Raw genomic sequence first — 24,285 nt, forward strand, 5'->3', positions numbered from 1 at the left:
TGTCTGGAAGCTGAAGCCAGACAAATTCAGATTAGAAAGTGTGGCCTTTGAGATACTAAATGGTGGTCCTGGAAGGTGAACATATCAAGAAGAAAATGTGCATTTGATTGAATTGAAGATGTCCCCCTTGAGCAGCACCCTCTGGCTTTTAAGCTGAAGTGTTTTGAATGAGGCTGGTCACTATGGGGAGACGGCACGAGGGGTGCCACCACTCACTCCCTCCTCTGCAGCTCTAGGATCTGCACAGGTTAGAGATGGGTCAATTTCTGATCGTTTTTGATTCACTGTCAATTCCAACCTTTTTTTAAAAAAAGTTAGTTTTGGGTTGGCCCAAAATCAAAATATTAAAAATAAATATATATATTCAGCAATCAAAAATTTGAAAGCTTTGTTGTGTGTCAAACAAACGTTTAGTTGGAAGCAAAACATTTTGTTTTGATTTCAGGCATTTTTTAACTTTAAAGGAAATTTCTAAACAAAATGTTTTTAGAGCCAAAAAGTCAGTTTCATTACAGACATATCAAAACGAAACACTTTGATGGGGGGCGGTGGGATTTTTTAGGGTGCTTTATTGACCAGAATAATTCAGCAAAATGTTTTCCAAATCTGCATTCTTTTTTGTTTCCACCAAAAAGAAAGGATTTTTTTGGCTGACAGTTGTGGCCAGCTCTAGCACAAGTCTCAGCTTGGGAATGCTCTGAGCATCTGTTGTGTCATAGGTAAGGATGTGATTTGGTCATGGATTCTGTGACCTAATCACATCTCTGGGACTTCTTCGGCTTCAGCCCACATGACGGGGCTCAGGCTTCAGACCCACCATGACCATACCCTGACTCTGTACATTTTTACCATGACTGCTCTGTGAAGTTTGCCTAATTTTACCATGATGCAGTCGTATCCATTGTCATAGGTAAGGAAAGGAAGAGGAGTTCTGGCTGCTCCCTTCCAGGGTAGTCGGAGCCCTAGCAAGAGCAGAATAAGCGCTTGGCTGACTCTGCCTGAGCGTGGAGGAAGTGCCTAGCAAAGTCCTTCCCTGGCCCAGCCACCCAGGAATGCCCAAGGGAAAGGGGGAAAAAAAGAAGCTGAGAAACAGCAGCTAGTTACTGCATCCTGATTTTCTGTCCCAGAGCCGACTAAAGCACCCTGAGATGCCACGGTATCACATGTTAGCAGAGTAAGCCGTGTGCTCCATCCCTTCTCTCATGACCCTGGGATGCCCTCTGTGCCAGGTGCTGTAGGGAGAGAGAGGCGTAGGAGCACACTACGCTGTTTCCACACCTGTTGAGAAATCCCCAGCTGTGGGCTTAAGGCTATGTGCACGCTACAGCTTAAGTCAGTATAAGTTATGTCGCTGAGGGGTGTGAGGAAGCCACCCCCTCAGTGATGTAAATTACATCGTCCTAAGTGTTGGTGTGGACAGCACTATGTCGGCAGGGAAGCTTCTTCCACTGACACAGCTCCTGCCGCTCACGGGGGCCGGATGGGGGAGCTCTCTCCCGTCGTCTTGGAGCATCTGCACTAGCAGCGGCATAGCTGCGCCAAAGCAGCCACAGCGCTCTGAGCTCTGAAGTGTAGCCATGGCCTGCGTGCTCCAAAAAGAGTGGAACAGAAAAGAAAATCTGCTCCAAGTACAAGCTGTAGCCCCCTTGACCTGTTTGATCCTCAGGCTGGAAAGATTGGCCCCCACTGGTCTAATGCAAAAGAGACTTGGGGCACAAATCTGTGGTGTACTGTTCACTTGTAGTGCTCCTTGACTGAAGGGCACCCTGCACATTGCATAATCAAAACACAACTCAGGATTAACTGCTCAGAATGGATAGCAAACTTACAAAATGCGAGCGTTTTTATAGTGAGCTTTTCCGTAACATGTAGCAGCTTCTAATCAGATTACTTTACACAGTGTTTGCTCTTCATTAAATCGCGAATCAGGGTCTTGAGTTCTATAGTATCTCCAAACAGGGACATTTGAAACTGGTTTGAAATTCCTGTGACTGATGGCGGCGAGGGTGGAGATGGGGGCGGAAGTTAACAATGTTTTGAAAGGGAAAGCATCAATACACCCGTAATTTATGTACTATTTATATACTAAATACAGATTGTTGCTAGGAAATGGTATGAGGTCAATACAGTATTCTTATAACAGCATGATAACTCTTACAGTAAGGGATAAAATCCTTGTGTAGTCAAATGTGTTTATAATGGAAAACAATGTATTAGTGGTGCCGTTTATCTCGTCTACTAGTCAAAATCAGATTTACACAGGAAACGCAATATAATCTTACAACAAAGATTTTTTTGTTTTTTTCCTACTTCATAGGAAATAAGAATTCCTATTTTTTTAAAAAAAAAAAAGCTGTTAAATTCAGTTTGCATACCATGTTCACATGTTAGAAAAGAGTAAGAGCCTTGCTGAAGTCCACTCTGCCAAGGTCCTTACTGGGTCCTGCTGATGCTGTCATAGCAGGGGGAGGGTCCTTGGAACAAAGCAATGTAGGGCTTGTTTTGGTGGTGGTTGGTTGGTTGGTTAAGGAAATTGATATTCTTGCATATTAGAGAGTGGATTTTAAGACTTGTTTGGGGAAAAGGGAGGGCTACTGCCCTGAGGTTCAGGTGGGTGTTTCCTGAAAGATGTGAAAAATAAATGACTGTTCGGGGAGTCCGTGAATCCTTGGAATTTTTTTTTCTCATTTAGAGAAGGTTCCCCTCCCCTTTTAATAAGTGTGAGAGAAGTGTATTTCTGCCTTCCTTCTCCTGTGCCTTCGTGTTACTTTGATAGATTGACAGCTTTTTTTAATCCTGATTTGACTAGAGTTGGAGTTCATTCCCTCTCTGAAAGACTTCCCAAGGTAAGGCCTTTTCATGGTAATATAGGACTAAGGATAGAGTTGCTTGCTAAGTCCCAGTGACCTGGGAAGTGGTGAGAGAGACTGTCTGGAAGTGTTTTTCCCCCTCTAAAGAAGAGTCCTTTCTCTTGTTCTGATGATCTACTGGCTGGATTTAGTTCATCTAGATCTTGTGAGAAAGGGGTTACACTAAGCACATGGACATCACATTTTCAATTTGTTGTTTTGATCAAATTATGCATTTTATTTCAGATAATAACTAAAAAATTTACAGCATCTCTGTGTATCTGTGGAACAAACAGAGAGATCATACAGATCTCTTTAAAGACCACAATCAAATGAAAACCGATATGCAGATTTGCATAGGACCCTCTCCAGTACAATAGTTCAAGCTAATGTTGCTATGCATCAGTTTGGAGCCTCTGCATAATAAATCTAGCACTGCCAACCTTTGCCTTTTAGACTTTAAGGAGGAGTTGATCAAGATAATCCTCTTTTGGCCCTGTTAATATCATTAACAGCTTTAAATGTGAAAGTTGAATCTTTCTTAACCATAGAAAAAGCTTCTTGTTTCCCAATATATAGAAATTTTAGAAGGGTGCATAGACAGAGTGGCTTCTTAGAACTTTTAATTTTTTTTTCAATCTAATAAGAACTAATAAGAATCTAAACTTGTGTCTTTTAGAAACAAGTTCAAAACTAAAAGAAGGCTGATTTTAAGTGTCATCATGTTGTTATGTTTCCTGATGAGGTCCAGGAAATGCAAACTAGGACAAAAGATTTCAGACTTCTAATGGAAGAACTGCCAAATATTGGTGCCAAATTTTGGGAAACAATGGAAGATAAAATTTATATTTTTAGTTTTTGACAGCAAAGTAAGAAATGTTTTAGCTTCAAACTGAGTTTATTTGCATTTGTGGAAGAAAGTGATAGGTCAGATGAGGAGTTCAAACTTATTAAAACAAACTTTTTGCCCCCCTTTATGTTCGAATAAAAAAGAATCTTATAGGGTCTAAGAATTTTGGAATAGATCTACAGCTGGTGTAAATCAGCATATCTCCTTTGATCTATGTGTACCTGCAATGACTTACCCCAGCTGAGGATCTGAACCTTTATGTATCATTGGAAGTTTTGTTGCTATGACTGCCCTGGTAGGTCAGTTTTTTCATGGGGGTTTATCTTTCTGATGTGTCAGGCTATACTGCATAGTCTAATGTAATTTACGGTGATCTAAATGAAAAATTTTGGATACTGTATGTACCATTCTGAGAAGAATTTTGCATGCAATGAGTGGGATAGCTGGAAAGCCTATGTTATGCAACATGCAAGGAAATCTGTTTGCACGTATATAATATAGCTGTGTGAGTGTGAAGTATATATGTATGCTTTATATATATGAATACATCACTTTTTATATTAAAAATACACATCTATATAATAAAGTGCTACAATTCCATAAAAACATAGGTTAGGAAAACTAATATTTTTAGTCTTCAATAGAAGAAATCTTAAGATAATGGCACATTATTAAGTGCTAATTCTGCATATCTAAGATGTAAAAAGTGTGACTATACAAAGCATACTTCATGAATCTCAGGTACACACATATATATTTTGGCAAGCTTTTTGTGGCAATAACAACTTGTGTTAAGGCAGGTTACAGGTCATTCTCAGCAATTGTTCCTGCAAGCTTCCCAGTTGCTCCCTTCTGGTGAATAAGAAACTGTTTTTGGGAGTGGATCCAGAGTTCAAACTGTGCCTTACAAAGGATGTGTGTATTGAGGAGGTGAGAGACGTGTGGCATGCTCTGCATGTGGGGTTAAAAAAACAAAAAAAGAGTATATTGTATGTATATTTGTTGGCCCATGCACTCAGAGTTCAATCTCTCTGCTTTTTGAAGAATGCTTAGATGATATCTATCAGCAGTTGGATGTGGAAGAGCTACTTCCTCCTGAACCTGGGAAACACATCATTGATAAAAATGACTATTTAAAGAACTTCTGGGTGAAAAATTGATCAAGTTATGCATACACAAGGGCTTTTCATTTATCTCCTTCTTAAGGCAGGAAGACTTACAGGCCAGGGACACTTTAGAATTCTGCTGGTTGTTTGTCTGTGACTGAATATCATTTTCAAAATAACTTTAAAAAAAATCATGTGATATATCCTGATGTTGCCTATGAGACAGCCTCAGAGACTAAGATTTAAAACTTTGAAAGAAGATTTAACCAAAATTAGTGTTCTGTTAGAAATATTGTATCCAGCAAATTTTTTTGTTCTGTATCATACCAAAAATTTTTCTGTATTACATTGTTTCCTTATCTTCTGTTCTCAAAGTTGAAACTGTAGTGCAGATTTGTGAAGAGGCAAAGTCTTGTAACTTCTTTTCTAGCTCTCTGGGCTTTGTTTACTCTTGAATCAGATCTAGCACTGTGATACAGTGCTTGCTCTGCTTCTAATAGAGAAGAATTCTACTTTAAACAATGTAGGAAATTATTGCTTTGGGGCACACAATGAGACTTCCTGCTCTAGTCAAGAAAACACACCTTCCCATTGTCCTTCTCTGTCATGTCACAGTGTTCATTCTCTTCAAAAGTATTGGTAATTGCTACCATGGTAACAAAACAAAAACATGGTGTGGCAGCTGTTCTCAGAGTTTCATAAATGAATTCTGCTCCTTTACTAAACTACAGCAGTTTGATGACTCTCTATGACTTAAGCCTAGCACAAAATAATCTATTAACTGTGTGGTGCCCAAGGGTGGGGTGTCTTGATTTTTTTTTTTTTTTTTTTTTTTTGGATTGTGTGGGTGGGGAGGTAATCATCACTAGAATCAGCCAGTGCAAAAAGATAATCCATTTGCCTCTTGCTATTGTGTTAGTACTTAGAGATTGCACAATTAACTTCTCTAGCAAGAGGTGAATTCTGTGGAATACTTGGGAGCTTTTTATAGTTGAACTACTTTCTTACGTTGCAAAGCAGCTAGACAAAGTGGTTAGCTAGTGCAGGTGAGACTGAGTGTTCATGCTCTGTATTTGGAATTTTAGTGATCATGCCATGTGATTTGGGGATGACAGGTTCACCAGGTGAGAGTGTAGGGAGATGTGGAAAAGACAGTGTGCAGAAAGTGGGACACAGATCAATCAAGGGTGTGATGGGGTAAGGCCAGATGGCTATAGAAAAGTAGTGGGAGATAGATACATTAGCTCCAGGCTAAACAAATCCCTGGTATAGGATAAGTGAAATGACAGCTGCTCCAGGTCAATTAAGACACCTGGGGCAAATTAAGAACTTTCCAGAAGGCAAGGAGAAGGCTAGGTTGATTGGGACATCTGAAGCCAATCAGGGGCTGGCTGAAACTAATTAAAAGCCTCCCAGTTAGTCAGGTGGGGGTGCAAGTCAGGAGCTGTGGGAGGCAGTTGTGCTGCTGGAGAGGCTGAGTAGTACACGCCATATCAGGCACAAGGAAGGAGGCCCTGAGGTAAGGGTGAAGTGGAGCTTGAGAAATTGAGGGCTGCTGTGGGGTAAGTAGTCCAGGGAATTGTACATGTTATGTTTCTAAAAGGTCAGCTACCATAACTGATACTATTAGGGTCTGTGGGCTGGAGCCCGGAGTAGAGAGTGGGCCCAGGCTCCCCCCCCACCACCACCTTTGCCCCCTGATTAATCACTGAGACTGGGAGACAACAGAGACTGTGCAAGGAAGGATAACTTCTCCTCACCTCCCTCACTGGCTTATGATGAAAATGGCTCAGTAGACTGTGACCCTTGTCTCTAGAGAGAGATGGGTTACATGCAGGGTCACGGTGAGCCTCTGATGCTAGCGAAATCCGCCAGGAAACGCAGGACCCATGGAGGCAAGGACAGAGCTTTGTCTCAAGGGTTAGAAAGGGAGCTGCTTTGCAGGCGATAGTTTGACTTGGTTTTTTTGCAAGTGAACTTCTTGGAACTGTTTGCTCTATCCCAGGTAAACATGACTTGTGTGAACATTTGTAAATAAATAAATGGGAATAAGAAATACCCTGAATCTTTGTCACTAACTTCGTTTCTAACAAGCAACTCCAAAGCCCAGTATGACCCCCTTTCCTGAGAGGTATAATAGTAAGCTCCTGACTGCCAGTTCATGTCCCATGGTCTGTGGTTTATGGCTTCCAACCCATTCTCCTAAAGTCCCACTTAATCAACTGGCTCCAGGAGCTGAGGCTTTAAGGAAAAAAAAATATCACGAGACTAGTGATCAAATTGAAAGTTGGCAACCTTGGAGTGTGGGTAAAATATGATACCTATCAGGGCAATGTACTGAAATCCTTTTGGTGTTTTCTCCCAAGATTTCCTCTGTGGCTTTTATCTTGGGAGGGGGTGAATTGAGTCTAAAAAGGTTTCAAGAGTAACTTGAATAGAACCTTGTTAGTTAGTTCCCTGTTAAGTCCAGAGGACTTCTTCATGTTGAAGTCTGAAGGAGTGCCTATTTTGTAAATATTAGGCAGTAATTACAGGCATCTGTCACAACTCGTAGGCAAGGAATAGAAATGGTCAGAGGCAAAATTATACTGAATTAGGGGAAAGAATCTGAAGATGCGCTATATGCAGCTGTAGAATAGTTTCTCAAAGGAAGTAATGGTGGCCCCAGTGCCTTGGGACTTACAAAAATAGCCCAGACAAAACACCAAAAAAATGCGCTGCCAAGAACAATCCTGTATTGTCGGGCGGGGGTTGAACTCCCTTAGTAGATAAACCTGGTGATTTCTGTTTCTAAAGCTTCTGATACTGTGGCATGCCGCTTATTAGTTAAAACTGGGGGGGGGGGAGGGGGAGGTAGTTGTCCCTTCTGTTAAGATAAAGTAAAACTGAAATGCAGTTTACTCGTTTGTAATATTGAAAATGCGTACCGGCAACGGGGAGGCGAGGGAGAGAAGGAACATAGGCCATGGAAGTTAGACCTACATTTCTTCCATTTTACAAGTCATAATGCAGTTTATCCTTCCTTTGTCTTCAAAAATACAACCACTGAATAAGGGGGGCGGAGGGACTCTTTAAAATGGCACAGGAGCACATGTTGGGCAAAACCTTTTGAAAGGGGTACGTCCTAAATCTTCATCTTTGTGTGTTTTCTTTGTCCTAAACACTTAATTTCTCCTTAACTAACAATAACGCAGGTGATCGGTATCCTTTTTGCGCATCACTTAGTTGCTCACCTTGTTGCTATCACCATTGACCCAGCAGATCAAAATGTGCTGGCCAAGAAAAACTACAGCAGCCCCATGCCAGTCTTTGACAGAGGCAAGCACAAGCACGTCATTCAGAACCAGCACTGTTATCTCTGTGAAGTTGACGTGTAAGTTTATGCAGTAAAAACATATCAAAAAGATCTGGATTGTTTTTCTTTAAATCCAGAGATGTGTTATATTTTTCTTTGCTGTTGTGAAGTCATATTCCTGCTGGCCAGGTTGGAGAGAAACTGACCTGTTAGTAAGAAATTTGTGGCTTTGAATTAGCACCATCTATAGTTGAAGTTGCCTGGCAATTCCCTTGTAAGATCCTATTTTCAATTGCTTTTAACTTTCAAAGACTTCACCTTTCAGGATGAAATTTTCCATACCAGAGGTTTGCTCCAGGGTGATTTTAATGTTTCAGCTAACATGATTCGGCTGTTTCTGAGAATTGTGCTGTCCATTTTTTTTAGAAAAAAAAAATTCTCAAAAACTTTTTCGCTGAGGGCCTGTCCTTTCAGAGCAGGGACTTGAAATTTGGCAGGAGGGTTGCCCTGGGGTGTGCTTTTTGCCATCCCTCCGAAAATGAGCCAAAATCTGGCCAAGTTACATACTTCTGAATAATCTCTGTTCGCAAACACTTAGCGGAGACTTGTAAGAGTGCGGCAGCTAAATTCCTAAAGAGTCTGTCTGCCCTGAGCATGCTCCATCCACTCCAGCTCCGACCTGTTCTAGATTGTACGTCCTCACAATGACCGCATGCTCCGTTCAAGCTCTGCAGAAACTTACGGCCTGGCTACACTAGAGAGTTTACAGTGGTGCAGCTATACCGCCTTAAACTCTCTAGTCTAGCCGCTCTAAGCCAACCGGAGAAACTCTCCGGCCAACATAATGCTGTCCACACTGACGCTTAAATCGGTGTAATTTATGTTGCTTGGGGGGGGTGGGAGGGGAGAGAAGATGATTTCTTCACCCCCCTATGAGCGACATCAGCTGTGCCACCATAAGACATAGTGTAGACATAGCCTTAGTGGGACTTTATCTGCAATTGCTCCTCCCACCCGCCAAGGGATCCTGGGGTATCAGACACAAACTGAGAGCAGGGAGACTGTCTCTCCTTGCTGGGGTACAGGCCATATAGAAGGACAGCCAGAGGAATCCTGCCGAGGGGGTGAGGAATTGTGGGGGATGGGAAGGGCTATGTGTCTTGGACTGCTTGTGATTTCTTTGTTTTTTGGGGGTAATATATAAACCTGTTACAAGACATCTGTCTGTTGGAGATTGCCCATGTCTCCATAAGTGTGGCCTGTTTTGCTGACTAATTCTTACTCCATTTTATTTATATCTTTTTGTTTTTAGAGGGCCAAAAGCCAAACACTGTAGTGCCTGTAATAAGTGCATTGCGGACTTCGATCACCACTGTAAGTGGCTCAATAACTGTGTGGGAGGCAGAAATTACTGGTAAGCCAATATGGGCTAGCTTTCATAATATTGATTTGTCCATGAAGAAATCAATGGAAGCTAAGTGTAATGAACCAGATGCTTTTTCCACTCCCCCCCACCCTTGAGGACATTTAACTGCTTGGTAGGGATTGGCTGATTTGGAGGGAGCATTTCTATGTCAGCAGCCTTTTATTCAATGGTGGAAAAGTGAAGTCAAGTTAATGACTCCTCCCTGGGAAATCCAGTTTTAAATATATCCCATTCCTCCCCCATATGGCCCAGAAACATCTAGTTTTTACTGTGTTTGCAGTTGTTTCTAAGTCCACTGTACCAATCTATGTGTTAGCCATGAAGTTGCTCGACCACTATTTCTAGTCACAATAGCTATGGCAAATATATGTTCCCCTACAATTTGAGAGTTAACTCTTATCTTGCAGGCCTTGATCTTTGAATTAAATAAGTGTCGTTAGCTGGTATTGTTTGATCTGTACTAAGTGTATTGTTGCTATCCTGTAATTAATAAAACTTATGCTTTTAAAAATATCTTTTGTTGTACTATAGGCATTTCATTTTTATTCAAATTTGCAGCATCGGTCCAAAAAGAATACAGTAACGAAATTAGAAAAGGAGTACTTGTGGCACCTTAGAGACTAACAAATTTATTTATCGGATGTATCCGATGAAGTGAGCTGTAGCTCACGAAAGCTTATGCTCAAATAAATTTGTTAGTCTCTAAGGTGCCACAAGTACTCCTTTTCTTTTTGCGAATACAGACTAACACGGCTGCAACTCTGAAACCAGTAAGGAAATTAATTTTCTTTTTTCTTTTATTGGATTTTATACTATATAGAACCAGTGAAGAAAAGAAATGCATACAATATAATTAGGCATGAAATATTCTAGTTAATATCTTGTAAGGAAGGTAAAATAGACTGAAGCAAACCCATGTGATATTTATTTTACCAAATCCCCCTTGTTTTTGAATTCTACATGCCAGTCTTCAGTTTGTAAAGTAGCCCACCATTGTAAACTAGCCCACCATTGGTCATGAGGAAAGAAGGTCTAGAGTGAGAGCCTGCTACCTACTCTATGGATATATAAAGATATATATGTGAGCACTTATGAAAAGAGTAGAACAAAATGTAAGCTGCTTCAGCCCCTGAATATGATTTATGGTGAAAATTGTGTAAATTCTTCTTTACATTTAAAATGCCACAAGCTGAATGGAAAAGAAAAAGCTGAATTGTTTGAACAGAAGAGTAGCAAAAGGAGCGTGAGTGGAAAATGACTGGAGTCTATATTTTGTAGTAAAGCCACAGTAACTCGAGTGGTTCTTTGTTTTGCCACAGTTCAAAACAGACTCTAGAAAATGAGAAGTAGGTGAGGTTCTTTAGTGTATGTTAGAGATATGAATGGGGGCTATGTTTAGAGGGATTTATTTTAATTTGGGTGGTGAGTGGAACAATCTTTTGATCTTGTCTCATTACCCTGGCTAGTAGCAAATGGCTCTGGGGTATAAGCTTCCAATCTCATGATGTAACAGGTGTGTTGTAGATGGCCTGGGAGTCATTGGGTGGAAAAAAGACTTGTTGCCATTATAAAATACTCTGGGGGAATATATCCCATTGAGACAGATTAGGGTTTATTGGACAGCAGTGGATGGATAAGAGATTTAGAGTGTTGCTGTGACCAAGTACCACAACCGTGTGTTGGAGTCAGAGGCTTATTCTTCTGGGTGATTCCACTGCAAATGTGGATGATGCTTCAGGAATGACCTTAGATGTCATATTGTACCATGACATCCATGGGGCACTCCCATATGGGTTTTGGCACTAAATTTAAAACTAGCTTGCTTTGGATTTTATCTCTGATTTGGAGGGGTTGGGGGTGGTCAATGTTCTCATTTTGGTTTGGCATTAGAGCTTACCCTTTGCTCTCTCTGGTACATGGAACCAATTTATTTGCTTAACCACAAAGACAGGTGGCCCAGTAGAGTTTCAAAGCTTTTTAATGGAGAATATTCAATATCTGCATGTGGGCTACTCTTTCAGTGGTCCTGTTAGACACTGATTTATTTGTCCTCTACTGTCAGTAGAGTTCTCATACCCCCAGCTTTGCACCTTCCTCACAGGTCAACCTTTTCTTCAGGCAGCCTGTGATAAAGGTCATGAAAAGAGAAGAGCAGAAGGCTAAGTGCTGGTGACAGAAACCAAGCTCCAAATCGGATTGATCATATCATAAATCACTTTTGAAGTTTTATGCAATGGCTGTAATGGAGACAAAAAAGTTTTCTTTTCTTCCATCACAGCCACTGATGTTACAATTGACAGCACTGGTGAACCTTGGTTCCCTTATCACCGTACAACCCAGATTGTCTGTTTTCATCTATGGAAGTCCTATGTTGTTTGGTTCCTTCTCGGCTAATTTACATATTTGCCTCTTCTATTCCATTGGATTAAATCATTTGAGAAACACACAACATTTGAGAAACACAATCAGGTTTAAACATCTGGATGCTGGAGGCAGGCTATGTTTGGTGAGCAGCCAAAGATACTGAAACTCATACCACTGGACCAACAGAGCCCAATTATTTATTTTATCTTCAGTGGATGCCTAAAGGCATATGCTTACACAGGCTTTTGCTTGAGAGGGTGGCCTGTGAGGAGTGGAGGGAGTTAAGTGTTCATTTGTGGGTGGGTGGGTGTGTTTGGGGATGTGAATGAAGTATTTTAACTGAGACTGATGTAATTTCATACGTGTATTTTTTACTTGAAAGGTATTTTATAAATAAACAAATATTGTTCTTTTAAATTAGTGGAAGTTCACAAAAGCTTCATTTCTGTGAAGCTGCATGCCTGGTCATCCTCTGAGTATAGTGTTTTGTTTCTCTTATGTACATAGGTTTTTCTTCAATGCTGTTGCCTCTGCTGTTCTTGGTGTCTTCCTCCTGATACTGGTGATCCTTTATGTCTTCATCCAGTACTTTGTGAATCCAGCACAACTACGCACAGCACCTCAGTTTGAAAGTATTTTTCCATTGACTTAAAATATATTGTGTACTTTTGACGTAGTTTACCTAATGGTACTGCTCCCAGAGATCCAGTTATGTATAAACTTCATTGAAAGAAGATGTCAATAGGACTTCTTGGTCAGAAGGTTGTTGGCTGACACTAGTGCAGTGCTGGGAGGGTGCTGGGATGTTAAAGATGGTCATTCTTTAGATGAGAAATTTAAAGTGAGTTCTTTTCTGCCTCTCTCTTATGGTTTTCTTGGTGAAAGTTAAAGATTTCATACCTTTTCCCAAGATTAGGAAATATAACCCTTGTGTACAGACCACCATATTCCTGACCTCGTTCTTTAATAAAACAAATCCCTGGATATGATGGACTTCTGGGTCCCACAGTGGCTGCTGTGTTTTGCCTATGTAGTCAACTAACTTACTGTAAAGCATATGCATTTAAACTGTCTTCACGTTCAACTAGAGGAATTTTACTGCACACATATGTCTTAGGATGCACACAGATATGTAGAAAGAGTATGTAAAAGCGCTTTTAAATACCCTTAAATTACTCAGATATTCTACTGGCCTAATCTAAATTTTGTTTCTAGCTCTATGAGAAATACTCTGTCTCTAAGGTGCCACAAGTACTTCTTTTCTTTTTGCGAATACAGACTAACACGGCTGCTACTCTGAAACCTGTCTTAAACACATAATATCTAAAAACAGATATTTATATCAATTTTTCTGTCTTCCATAACACTGGAAATGGAGATTTAAACACAAGGCGATTTTGAACGATTTACCACATGTTTAGTAGATTTAGAGAGATGTATGACTTCTAGACTTCCAGAAATTAGTTGGGGAGATGGGGGAAAAGTATAAATCTATCTGGCACTCATTCAAGTGAGGGTTTGCTGGAGCCAGATGTGTGTGATGCAAAGCTTCCCCATGTAACTATTCTAGTTACACCTTGATCTTGATCTGTAATACCTTCCTACCATTCCATTTCTGAGATTCAATTTGAGCAGAAGGTAATTGTGCCATGGTTAGCCAGAGCTTTGTAAGGTGGGTCTGGCTCAAACCACTGGATTTGTGACCTGAATCAAGATGTGAATCCAGATCTCCAGAAATGCTGGGACAGTGCTTTAGGTTAAAATTTTCAAAAGCACCTCTAAGTACCATTTTTCAAAAGTGATGAAGTACTTAGCCTCATTCGTCCCATTGACTGTCAAGGAGACGTAGGTTCCTAATTCACTTACTTGCTTTGGAAAATTTTACCCCCAGTCTGTTGCACTCCCCAATCTTCAGTTTTTGAGGACCCGTGAGTAGTCCAAGTAAACAGAGCTAGGAAGTCTATTTATCCTTCTGTTTTAGAAAGTTTTTTAAATCAAAACAAATAAGAGGTGAATAGCCTCGTGCAAAGAACAGTCAAAAAGCCCAGTTGTTAAGGGACAGTTACTTGAGCTGTAGGAGAGTCTGTGGGTAACTTGGTTTTTCCTATTTCCATTACCAGAAGAATGAAGTGTTTTATTTTCCCCCTTTACTTTGCCCTGGTAGGAGGCATTGGAAACAACACGTGGTTGGCCTTTCTTCCTGTTGCTCCTGCGGAGACTACAGCAGCTGGAATCCTAATTACAGCGGTGATCACTGTGCTCTTGGGAATTGCATCGCTCCTGCTACTGGGACACTTGTTGATATTTCATCTTTACCTCTGTATGTAATATTTCTCTATAAGCAGGTGGGCAATGATTGTTTCAGGAACATCCTTCTCAGTCTGTTGCGATCAATAACTATAAAGGTTCCATCTTTTTAATTTGTTTTAAATATCTATAAACCCAAGTATGGAAAACTTCAGCCTCAGTGGCCAAAGCTCATTAGTTATAAGCAACTGATAACAGAGAGTTATAACAGAAAGTGTTAGGCAACTATGTCCCCAATAATACATTACGTTTTGCATGCACAAATGCAGTTTGGCCAGAAAATTTACCAATAACAGAAAAAGATGAAGACTGATTATTTGAATTAGCTTAATTACCAAAGAGTGAACATCACCCCTGTGGAAGATCCTGCATACAAAATGAAATGTATACTCTTCCTATAAATGGAAAGAAATAATTCTGCTTCCTTTTAAAGGGTTTACTTTTAGAGGGTCTAAAGAGGGATCAAAGATTCACTTTATTTGGCATTTTAAAATCAAATTTGTATGTCTTTCCTAAAGATATGATAGTTCAATGAGAAGTTCTGGGCTTGATGCATGAATTATGGGGTGAAATTCTATAGTTTGTGACTAGATAAGCATAATCCCTGCTGGCCTTAAAAATCTATTAATCTACAAATATATACTTTTCACGTAGCTAACTATCTTTCAGTATCTTCCTTTGGTCAATACGGACCAATATTTGTAATCTTGTGTCCCTTCAACTTTTCAGTTTTCCAGAGAGAAGAACTTGATTCTTATTTGCATGTTGTTTGACATGCAGACATTCAGAAGTGTTGGAAGAATATTTTCTTTAATATTTGTTTGTTTCATTTTTAATTGTCCACTGTTTTGGTGGATATGCATAGCAGTTCATTAACAATAAAATGCAAATGCATCCAACGTATGTTTTTAGGTACGGTGAAGTTGAAAGTTTATATATACTACTGGGGTAGAGGAGAACATCTAGAGTATATTCAGTGCCAGTGCATGACTTAACGCATCTTCTTGCAATTACAAAATAAATACATTTTAAGTACCATTTAAAATATTTATACTTTTTGTTTTCAAATATGTTTTCCTAACTAGTTTTCAAAATAATATGAAGTACATGTAATTTCAAAACTTATGAATTGAACCTGCCTAGTTGGCCTCTCTGCTTCTTTTGTTTCACTTTTTGGTTATTTCTCCCTCTTTCCACCCCTCTCCTGATCATCACCTCTTCCTGTCTCACTTCCACAAATGCACTTCAGTTGAAGTGATATAAGATGTAATAGCGTTTTGATCTTGATCTTATAGCCAATTGATCTTACCAGTTGTGCTTTCTGTTTTTGCAAGTATGTGGGGTGAGAAGAACCAGCCTGCTTATGCCAGGTAAAAGGACTGCAGTGGCACAAAGGAGCCCTAAAAGCCCTGGTTCCAGCTGTGGGACGATTCTCCCAGTGGAGACACTACAAAAGAGAGCCAGGAATCCATCTTCCAAGGACCCTTTTGCAAGCCCTGGCATGGGGAATGTGCTGCGGGTGGGGCCACGGCGCACAGAATTGCAGAAATTCCAAGCACCACTGTGGCCTGAAAGGCAGACCAGGGACGCTGCTGTTAAACTTCAGAGAGCCAAGGGGGCCCATCTAACGACCCCAGAGGCTTCTCCAGACCCTGTATCTGCCCAGATTGGAAGGGCGCAAAGGTGGCTTTTAATGCCACCACAGCCCACCTTCATCCTTGACTGCAAGTTTTGTACCGCACCTCTTTTTGAGGCATAGCACAGAATCTCACCCCTGGTGTAAAACACAACCAGCTTCAAATCTTTCCTTTTCCAGAGGAAAGACATTTTTACCACCATGAAATATCTGAGCTGGAAAAGCATTCTAGATATTGGCATGTCAAGAAGTGCACTAAACGTTAAAAGGTTCTCTTGTACAGCGTGCTTTGCAAAACTGCATTCCATACTTTAATTGTAATGTTTTTCCTCTGTGTAGATATTTTTACCTAAGTAAAAAAAAAAAAAAATTGGGAGCTTTTGAGTGTTTCTTGTTTTTCAAGAAGGAAATTGATTGATTGATTACCAGTGACGTAGGTGCATCTTTATTGAAATCCACAGCATTCTATGCTTTTTACAGTGACTCTCTTCCCCTCTTACTGTATTTGATCAGATTAAAGGTTCCAGAGTACTTCACTGGTAGCCTAGCTTTCTTCATGTTTTTCTTTTTAAAGTCCAGAGTATGGGGTAGTACTAAAATAATTATTAACAAGGTGTTTGACCTTTTCAAATGTACTTCTTGACAATGTTTTGCCATAGTCATGTGACTACTCAACAAATCAGACTTTGACTTTTATAATATTTTTTTAATCATCCTTTGATTGCTTTGGCAAAGCATGATACATTAAAAAATTATCCATACCTGTTGAAACAGATATTCACATACCTCTTGAAAATTAACTGTTTGGACTGTGTAGGTAGGTTAGAGGATATAATTAAATATTCACACCATTGAAAATATTCTTTGAATTTAATAGCCACAAAACTTCTATTCCCAGAAAACCTTTAATTTAGTAAAGCTGGTAAATAAAGATTTATTTATTTTAACATATTTTTTAGAACATCTGAATTCCAAACAAACATTTGAAAATTGGGAAATGTATAGTACGTTCCCACAATCACCCTTTGAAATCACTTGCTATAAATGCAAACCTAATGCTATGCTTCATTTTTGCATGTCAGTTCTCCTTTGTAGAAGAGATGGAAGTAACTTATTGTGTCATCAAATAGAACTCTCTGCAGTACAGGATTTGTCACTGTATCTTATAATCTAGTTGAAAATGTCTATCCATGCATAAAAGTTGTTATGATGCTCAAAACTATGCATGGTTCTTGATGAAAGCTATAATTTTTGTGAAGAATTTCTGAAGCACTTGGAATGTTTTTCCCTACAGTGCACACAGTATTTAGTTAACTTCCCAGCAAAGTTTTTAATAGAATCTTGTTTGCTAACTCTCTCCTTAAGGATTAGTAAATGCAACACCTTTGAAATTCATAGGTTAACGTCGTTGTTTTTTATTTGTTTATGTGAGATGGCAAATAAGTTAAACCTTATGCAAAATGAAATACTAGTGATTTTTGCACGTTTCAAATCTTAAATGGCCAGTGTATAGTCCATCTCTAGCTTTAGAGTACATGATTCTTCTCTGTCAGGACATCAAACATACAAAAATTCAAGTGGAAAGACACTTTCTGATGGATGTTAGAGGACAGATGGTATAAAATTTAGCTTTATGAAAAAGTCTTAACACCTTAACTATGGAATTGCTACTGAGACTACATAATTCCAGTCTAACGTTTTAAAGCACTGAGGTATGTGCACTTAATTGTTGCAATGCACCGAAAAGGAATAAACTAGTATATATAAAAGGAATTGACAAAGAAAAAAACATTTATATTTTAGTGCAGCTTAAGATTACATTGTTGTATACTTGCATTTATATCTACTTTTCTTAGCCAGGCTATGATTAGAGAGAAGTTTGCTGGTTCTTGATCAATCAATGCAGATGATTGGGAATAGTACCTCCCAGCCAGCAGGTGGAGGCAATACAATGAACGCTTTTGGTGGTGTCATCCCTCTATATGTGGGGCTTGCTTGTTCACCACAGGTCTATTTCTCTCTCAAGCAGGGAGAGAAAGCTACACAGTGCCCTGAAAAAAAGAAAAATGGGCCTGGAGTCACTCATGGGAGAGGACTCCTGTAGCTGGGCAGGGTATTGACAGGTTTATGGCTTTAACTCCTGCTTTTGTGGGCAGCATGTTCCCAAGCCAGGAAGCCCCCTCCTGAGTCACCCGAACCTCATGCCCCCCAGAGAGGCTCTTTTCCTTGCTACAGGGCAGCCTCTTCTGTGCCTTCAAACATCCCAGAACTGGACACACGTTTAAACTCTGTCACAGCTCCTCTTTTTCTGCTCCCAAAGTTAGGGGACAAATCTGGGGCTGCTTCTTCAGCTGTTCCCCCACATATGTCTCTCCTACTGGGACCCCTGCATGGAGCCAAGGAGAGCTGCACTTTTCTCATGGCTTGGACTCGAGGGCAGCTGTGTTGGCTGTGAGGTGCTCAAAGAAAACAACAGAGTGACAACAGTGAAAATGGCTTTAGGAATTCCTCAAGTGCAGGAAAAAGGAAAATACTCTGGTTTAAAAAACAAACAAACACCTGGCAGAATTACCCAGTAATCTCCTATCAAGCTCCTGCAGATCTTTATAAGCACTTCCAGTTCATCCATAAGTCAAGCACAGGGATTGTCCAGGGGTGGGAACTACCCAACAGGCTAACCAAGTCAGTTGTACTTGCTTTCCAGAAGGAATGCAAAGGTACTTGCTGAAAATCCTTGTGTAGAAATGTCCATTTTAAGGATAAGGAGGTCACCCAGACCTGACACAAACAGAACTTTGATACAGGGGAAAAAAAGAGGGGTTTCATGATGTCTGGTTCCATGCTCCAGGTGCCCATGCAGTGGGGCCTGCAATCGCGCATACCTCTGATAGCGGCAAGGAGGAGCAGCACTGGCTGACCCATTACCCATTCAGGTTTGGCCCCACCAGGTCTCTGTTGTGACAAGGGGGTCATGGGACCAAAACTGAGTGAATGGTGTTGTGATCTCCATGCATAGGGGTGTGGGTCACAATGCCACTCAATTCTGGCCTCACAGCCCCTCTGTCGTGATGGAGGATCCGGGGGCAGTGGAGCAGCCAGTGTTACGTCTCCTCGCCAGGGCTTCCCCCTGACCCCAGGGGCCTGCCCGTCCTTGCCCCACTTACAACAGCCTGCATCCTCTCTCAAGATGGGGAGTAACACTGCAGTTGGGTGGGCCGGGCTAGAAGGCAAGGGCTGATGATGGTACAGACCGGGCAGGCAAGGTGTCTGGGGCCATCAGCTGCAGCAGGGATGGCCCCACAGGGTTTGATCTATGTACATGGGGAAAAATTTTCAGGGGTGCCTATGTACACAGCCTATTTCTCTAGAGCAATGGTTCAGCCTGCACAGAAACTGCTACAGGAAATGGTGAAAGAACTTGCTTAAAAAGGTATCAGGAATTTTTTTCCTCTTGTCTTCAGGCTGCTTGGCCTGTTGTTGCTGTTGATTAGGAATGGGGGAGCAAGAAATTTGTGGCTTGATTTTCTTCCAAATCTGCTTGAACTACTGGTACAGCAAGCAGATGTAAAAAGTTAAATCACTTGTTTTTCCTTAATTGTATTCATTTCAAAATGTATTGATCAGAGACAATGGATGAGAAAAAGAAATCAGACTCCTGATCCATTACGTTTTCCTTGTTCTTGTGGAAATGTACCAGTATCCGGTTACTGTGTGAGACTCGATGGTAGAAATTGGCAAAAGAAAGTTTTATTGAAATGTAAAACCACATGAATCTCATCTGGTTTCATGTTCCATCACCATCTTGAATACCAATCATATATGTAGGCAGAGTTGCTAAGATTAACAATCAATTGGGGTAAAACTTGTATCAAAATTGCACAGACTTTTGGCATACTTTCAGGGTTGAAACTTGTCCATTGTGAGTGCATTTTATTTAAGAACATAAGAATAGCCATACTGGGTCAGAGCAATGGTACATCTAGCCCAGCATCCTATCTTCCAACAGGGGCCAATGCCAGATGCTTCAGAGGGAATGAACAGATCAGGGCAATTATTGAGTGATCCATTCCCTGTCATCCCAGGAACTGGCAGTCAGAGGCTTAGGGACACTCAGAGCATGGGTTTTCATCCCTGACTATCTTGGCTGATAGCTACTGATGGATCTTTCCTCCATGAACTTACCTAATTCTTCTTTTAACCCAGTTATACTTTTGGTCTTCACAACATCCCCTGGCAATGAGTTCCACAGGTTGACCATGTGTTGTGTGGAGAAGTACTTAGTGATACTGGGTTCTTTCTAACTGGAAATTCCAAAGTGAAATTTAAGTTTCCATCAGCATGGATTGAAATTGAAGAGAATTTTCACACATAGACATGGCCAGAATGAAATATCTCAGTTTGAACAGCTCTACTTGCTATTCAAAGCTTAGATGGAAGCTTTTTAACTCTGTGTTTCTCTCTTTGTGAGGACCTAATATTTCTTTTAATCTTTTCAGGACTTCCTGTGCTGTGAACATTGTATTAGTGCAGCCTCTTGAAAACTTGTCTGTCATTCTGCCAGTAACAACTGGTTGCAGCCAAATCACACTATGGAACATTTCAGGGACACTTCTCCACTGTTATATCATTATAAGTGTGTTGATTTACAGTTTCTAATGCCAAATCCCACATGATGATGATTGATGAAGCTGAAGTTTATCACAATAGAATATCCATAAGGAAATACAATTCTAGAAAGTGCTACAATTATTAGATGCTATTGATGATAGAGATGAAACAAAATGGCCACTTCACATCCTTTCAAGTGTGCTAAATATAAATGCAGAAACAAAGAAATACACATTGTGGGTCCTTGATTCAGGTGGTGTAGAGAGGTTGGATAATCCCATATTTAAAATGTGGTGCTAGTTTTTTGTGCTGTAAATTGCATAGCTACACGGGAAAAGTTTAAATTAAATTGTAGTTTGTGTTCTTTGTTGTAAACAGTGGGTAAGAAGCTGAGTACTTTTGACTATATGACAGAGCAGCGACGCACACAGAATACCAGGGACCCAGAAAGTGATGTGGAAGTAACAGAAAATACATCTGTCAGAATGGATCCCCTACAGGTAGGACCTTGTACACCCTCTTGCATCCAGAAATTCATCTTCTTTCTGGTGCCTGTGCATTCTGCAAAGTTAGTGTTGGAAATGGATATGGTGGGCCAGAAATCTAGGGATTCTATCACCTGAGAAGGAAGGATTCTTTGATAGCTAACAGATGGATTCACCAAGGGCAAGTCATGCCTGACTAACCTAATTGCCTTCTGTGATGAGATAACTGGCTCTGTGGATGGGGGGAAAGCAGTGGACCTGTTATTCCTTGACTTTAGCAAAGCTTTTGATATGGTCTCCCACAGTATTCATGCCAGCAAGTTAAAGAAGTATGGGCTGGATGAATGGATTATAAGGTGGATAGAAAGCTGGCTAGATCATCGGGCTCAACGAGTAGTGATCAATGGCTCCATGTCTAGTTGGTAGTCGGTATGAAGTGGAGTGCCCCAAGGGTCGGTCCTGGGGCCGGTTTTGTTCAATATCTTCATTAATGATCTGGAGGATGGTGTGGACTACACCCTCAGCAAGTTTGCAGATGACACTAAACTGGGAGGAGTAGTAGATATGCTGGAGGATAGGGATAGGATATAGAGGGACCTAGACAAATGAGAGGATTGGGTCAAAAGAAATCTGATGAGGTTCAACAAGGACAAGTGCAGACTCCTGCACTTAGGACAGAAGAATCCCATGCATTGCTACAGACTAGGGACCGAGCGGCTAGGGAGCAGTTCTGCAGAAAAGGATCTAGGGGTTACAATGGACGAGAAAGTGGATATAAGTCAACAGTGTGCCCTTGTTGCCAAGAAGGCTAACACTATTTTGGGCTGTATAAGTAGGAGCTTTGCCATCAGATCGAGGGACGTGATCGTTCCCCTCTTTCGACATTGGTGAGGCCTCATCTGGAGTACTGTGTCCAGTTTTGGGCCCCACGCTACAAGAAGGATGTGGAAAAATTGGAAAGTGTCCAGCGGAGGGCAACAAAAATGATTAGGGGGCTGGAGCATATGACTTATGAGGAGAGGCTGAGTGAACTGGGATTATTTAGTCTGCAGAAGAGACGAATGAGGGGGGATTTGATAGCTACTTTCAACTACCTGAAAGGGGGTTCGAAAGAGGATGGATCTAGGCTGTTCTCAGTGTTAGCAGATGACAAAACAAGGAGTAATGGTCTCAAGTTGCAGTGGGGGAGGTTTAGGTTAGATATTAGGAAAAACTTTTTCACTAGGAGGGTGGTGAAGCACTGGAATGCGTTACCTAGGGAGGTGGTAGAATCTCCTTCTTTAAAGGTTTTTAAGGTCAGGCTTGACAAAACCCTGGCTGGGAAGATTTAGTTGGGGATTGGTCCTGCTTTGAGCAGGGGTTTGGACTAGCTGACCTCCTGAGGTTCTTTCCAACTCTGATATTCTATGAGCTCAGGAAAAGTTTTCACCAAGTCAGCCAAAATGCTGATAAGGGAATTTTTTTTCCCAGTAAATTGTTTTACTGTAGGTAGCTTGGTAAATGCTGGACTAAGACAACTAAGTGCTATCTCATATTGAAAGATGGACCTTAAACCATGGATCTAAAAACACCTGCAAAAAACAATTTGGATCCAGCGTGGGTTTAAATTAAAAAAACAAGCTGATGTTGTACTGGACTGTTGCCTTCACCACCCATTTATATGGATATGCATTCTGGGCATGTTTTCTTTCAGTATGTCCACCTGACAAGTTTCGCCAGCACCAGAGTGCATATGTTAAGTGGCAGTGCAAAATCACCAATGTTGAGGTGCTGAAGCAAAGAAAGACCATGAACACTGAGGTCATATGATTAGAGTTCAGCTTTGTGTCCACATTTAAAAATTGTTAATAGTTAGCACCTAAAGGGCTACAGAATGCCAATATTCTGAGCTGAAGCTAGGAAAGCAAACAAGGCAAACATTATAAAAGACATGAGGAATGTCTGTAGTTTAACCTAAAACTCTCTGTCTCATCAATATTGCCACCTAGCATTCAGAAGTCTTGATTCATGCCCCCAAAATGTATGAAATTGGCTTTAAAATTCTGAGCATTCTGTTTTGTTTTTAAAGTGGAGTTCTTTTTATTTGCCTTCCAGTTTTTGAGCTCTTCAGGTTCATGTTTTCAAGCTTTCCTTCCCAATCCTGAGGGCTATACATTTCCAACTTTTTTTTTTCCTTAAATGAAAGTGACTTGTGAAATCACTTGAGTCCAAGAGCTGGAGATTTAAGAAAAGCTCCAAATATCATAAGAGTTCTGATTAAAATCATAAGTGGCAACACTGTAACATCAACAATACCAGAAAGCAAAATCTTGCAGCTGACTGTGAATTGTCTAATAATGTATTCATGTGGAAGAATACCAGAATATTGACCTCCTAATAAAGAACATCAGTGCAAATGAGAGACTAACCTGGTGCCCCAGGTTGGTTATGTAGATCAGTGAAGCACATGGGAATGGAATGAATGCCTCTTCTATTGGTCTTAAAAATGGCAAATGCTGTTGTCTATCATAATAACTTCTTTCTTCAATAGTCATCTTTATATTCAAAGAGCCACTATATGTTGTGTGTTCTGACTTTCAGGTACAAGTATTGCTTTGAACATTTGATCCAATGAACATTTAAAATGAAACCTCAACATCTACAATCTTAAGAAGAAGAAGAATGCATAACCTACTGTAAAAATGTGGCCACCCGTTCCTCCTGCTTTCCTCTAATCTTCCCATTTCTTGTTTTCTTCTGTGTAATGTGGTTTCTGACCTTTAGATTGTAAGCTTTTTGGGGCACAGACTGTGTGTGTGTGTGTGTGTGTGTGTGTGTGTGTGTGATACCTAACATATTGTTGAGTGCTGGATAAATAAGATCAATTATTATATTAAAACAGGAGATTTTGCCCACCCATAGAATGAGACTTATTCAGTAACAAGTAAAGAGTTTGTTTATTTGTTTAATAAATTAGTGTACTATTTGAAAAATGTATGTTAATAGCATTATATAAATATTTGTGTTACCTCATTTGCTCAAAGCAATATAAACCTTTCAAAAATATTGTCTAGAGACTGTCTAGAGGCACAAAATTCTAACAGGTGGTGGGGGGTTTGTTTGTTTTTTGGGGTTTTTTTAGGATTTGTCTTTATCAAGTCAACAAAAGGAGTGTGAGATTTCAGTTTCATCTCGATCTGGGTAAGTTAAATATAAAATTAAATAGAATGTATCCATGTTTAAAGCCTACCTTAGCTCTGCATAACTACAGTTAACAGCTTTTATCTGAAGATTTAAAAATTGGTGTTCGATTCAAATCAGTGTGTGATGTCTGGGGCAGGGATCATGTGTGGTGTAATACCACACTCATCATTAGCATT

At 40.4% G+C, this 24,285-nt stretch overlaps 1 protein-coding gene across 4 annotated transcripts in view; it reads left to right on the plus strand.

The window, feature by feature from the left end:
• Window positions 1-24,285, plus strand: part of LOC119852235 (palmitoyltransferase ZDHHC11-like) — a 91,462-nt gene that overhangs the window by 42,566 nt on the left and 24,611 nt on the right. For all 4 annotated transcript variants that reach the window (XM_038393360.2, XM_043508554.1, XM_038393359.2 and 1 more), the window contains exons 3-8: window positions 8,000-8,178; window positions 9,413-9,514; window positions 12,398-12,522; window positions 14,055-14,210; window positions 20,820-20,941; window positions 24,048-24,106. In XM_038393360.2, coding sequence (XP_038249288.1) covers window positions 8,000-8,178; window positions 9,413-9,514; window positions 12,398-12,522; window positions 14,055-14,210; window positions 20,820-20,941; window positions 24,048-24,106 — 743 coding nt within the window. The remainder of the gene's footprint in view (window positions 1-7,999; window positions 8,179-9,412; window positions 9,515-12,397; window positions 12,523-14,054; window positions 14,211-20,819; window positions 20,942-24,047; window positions 24,107-24,285) is intronic.

The sequence above is a fragment of the Dermochelys coriacea genome, chromosome 2 (assembly GCF_009764565.3).
Source record: "Dermochelys coriacea isolate rDerCor1 chromosome 2, rDerCor1.pri.v4, whole genome shotgun sequence".
In the NCBI taxonomy this organism is placed as follows: Eukaryota; Metazoa; Chordata; order Testudines; family Dermochelyidae; genus Dermochelys; species Dermochelys coriacea.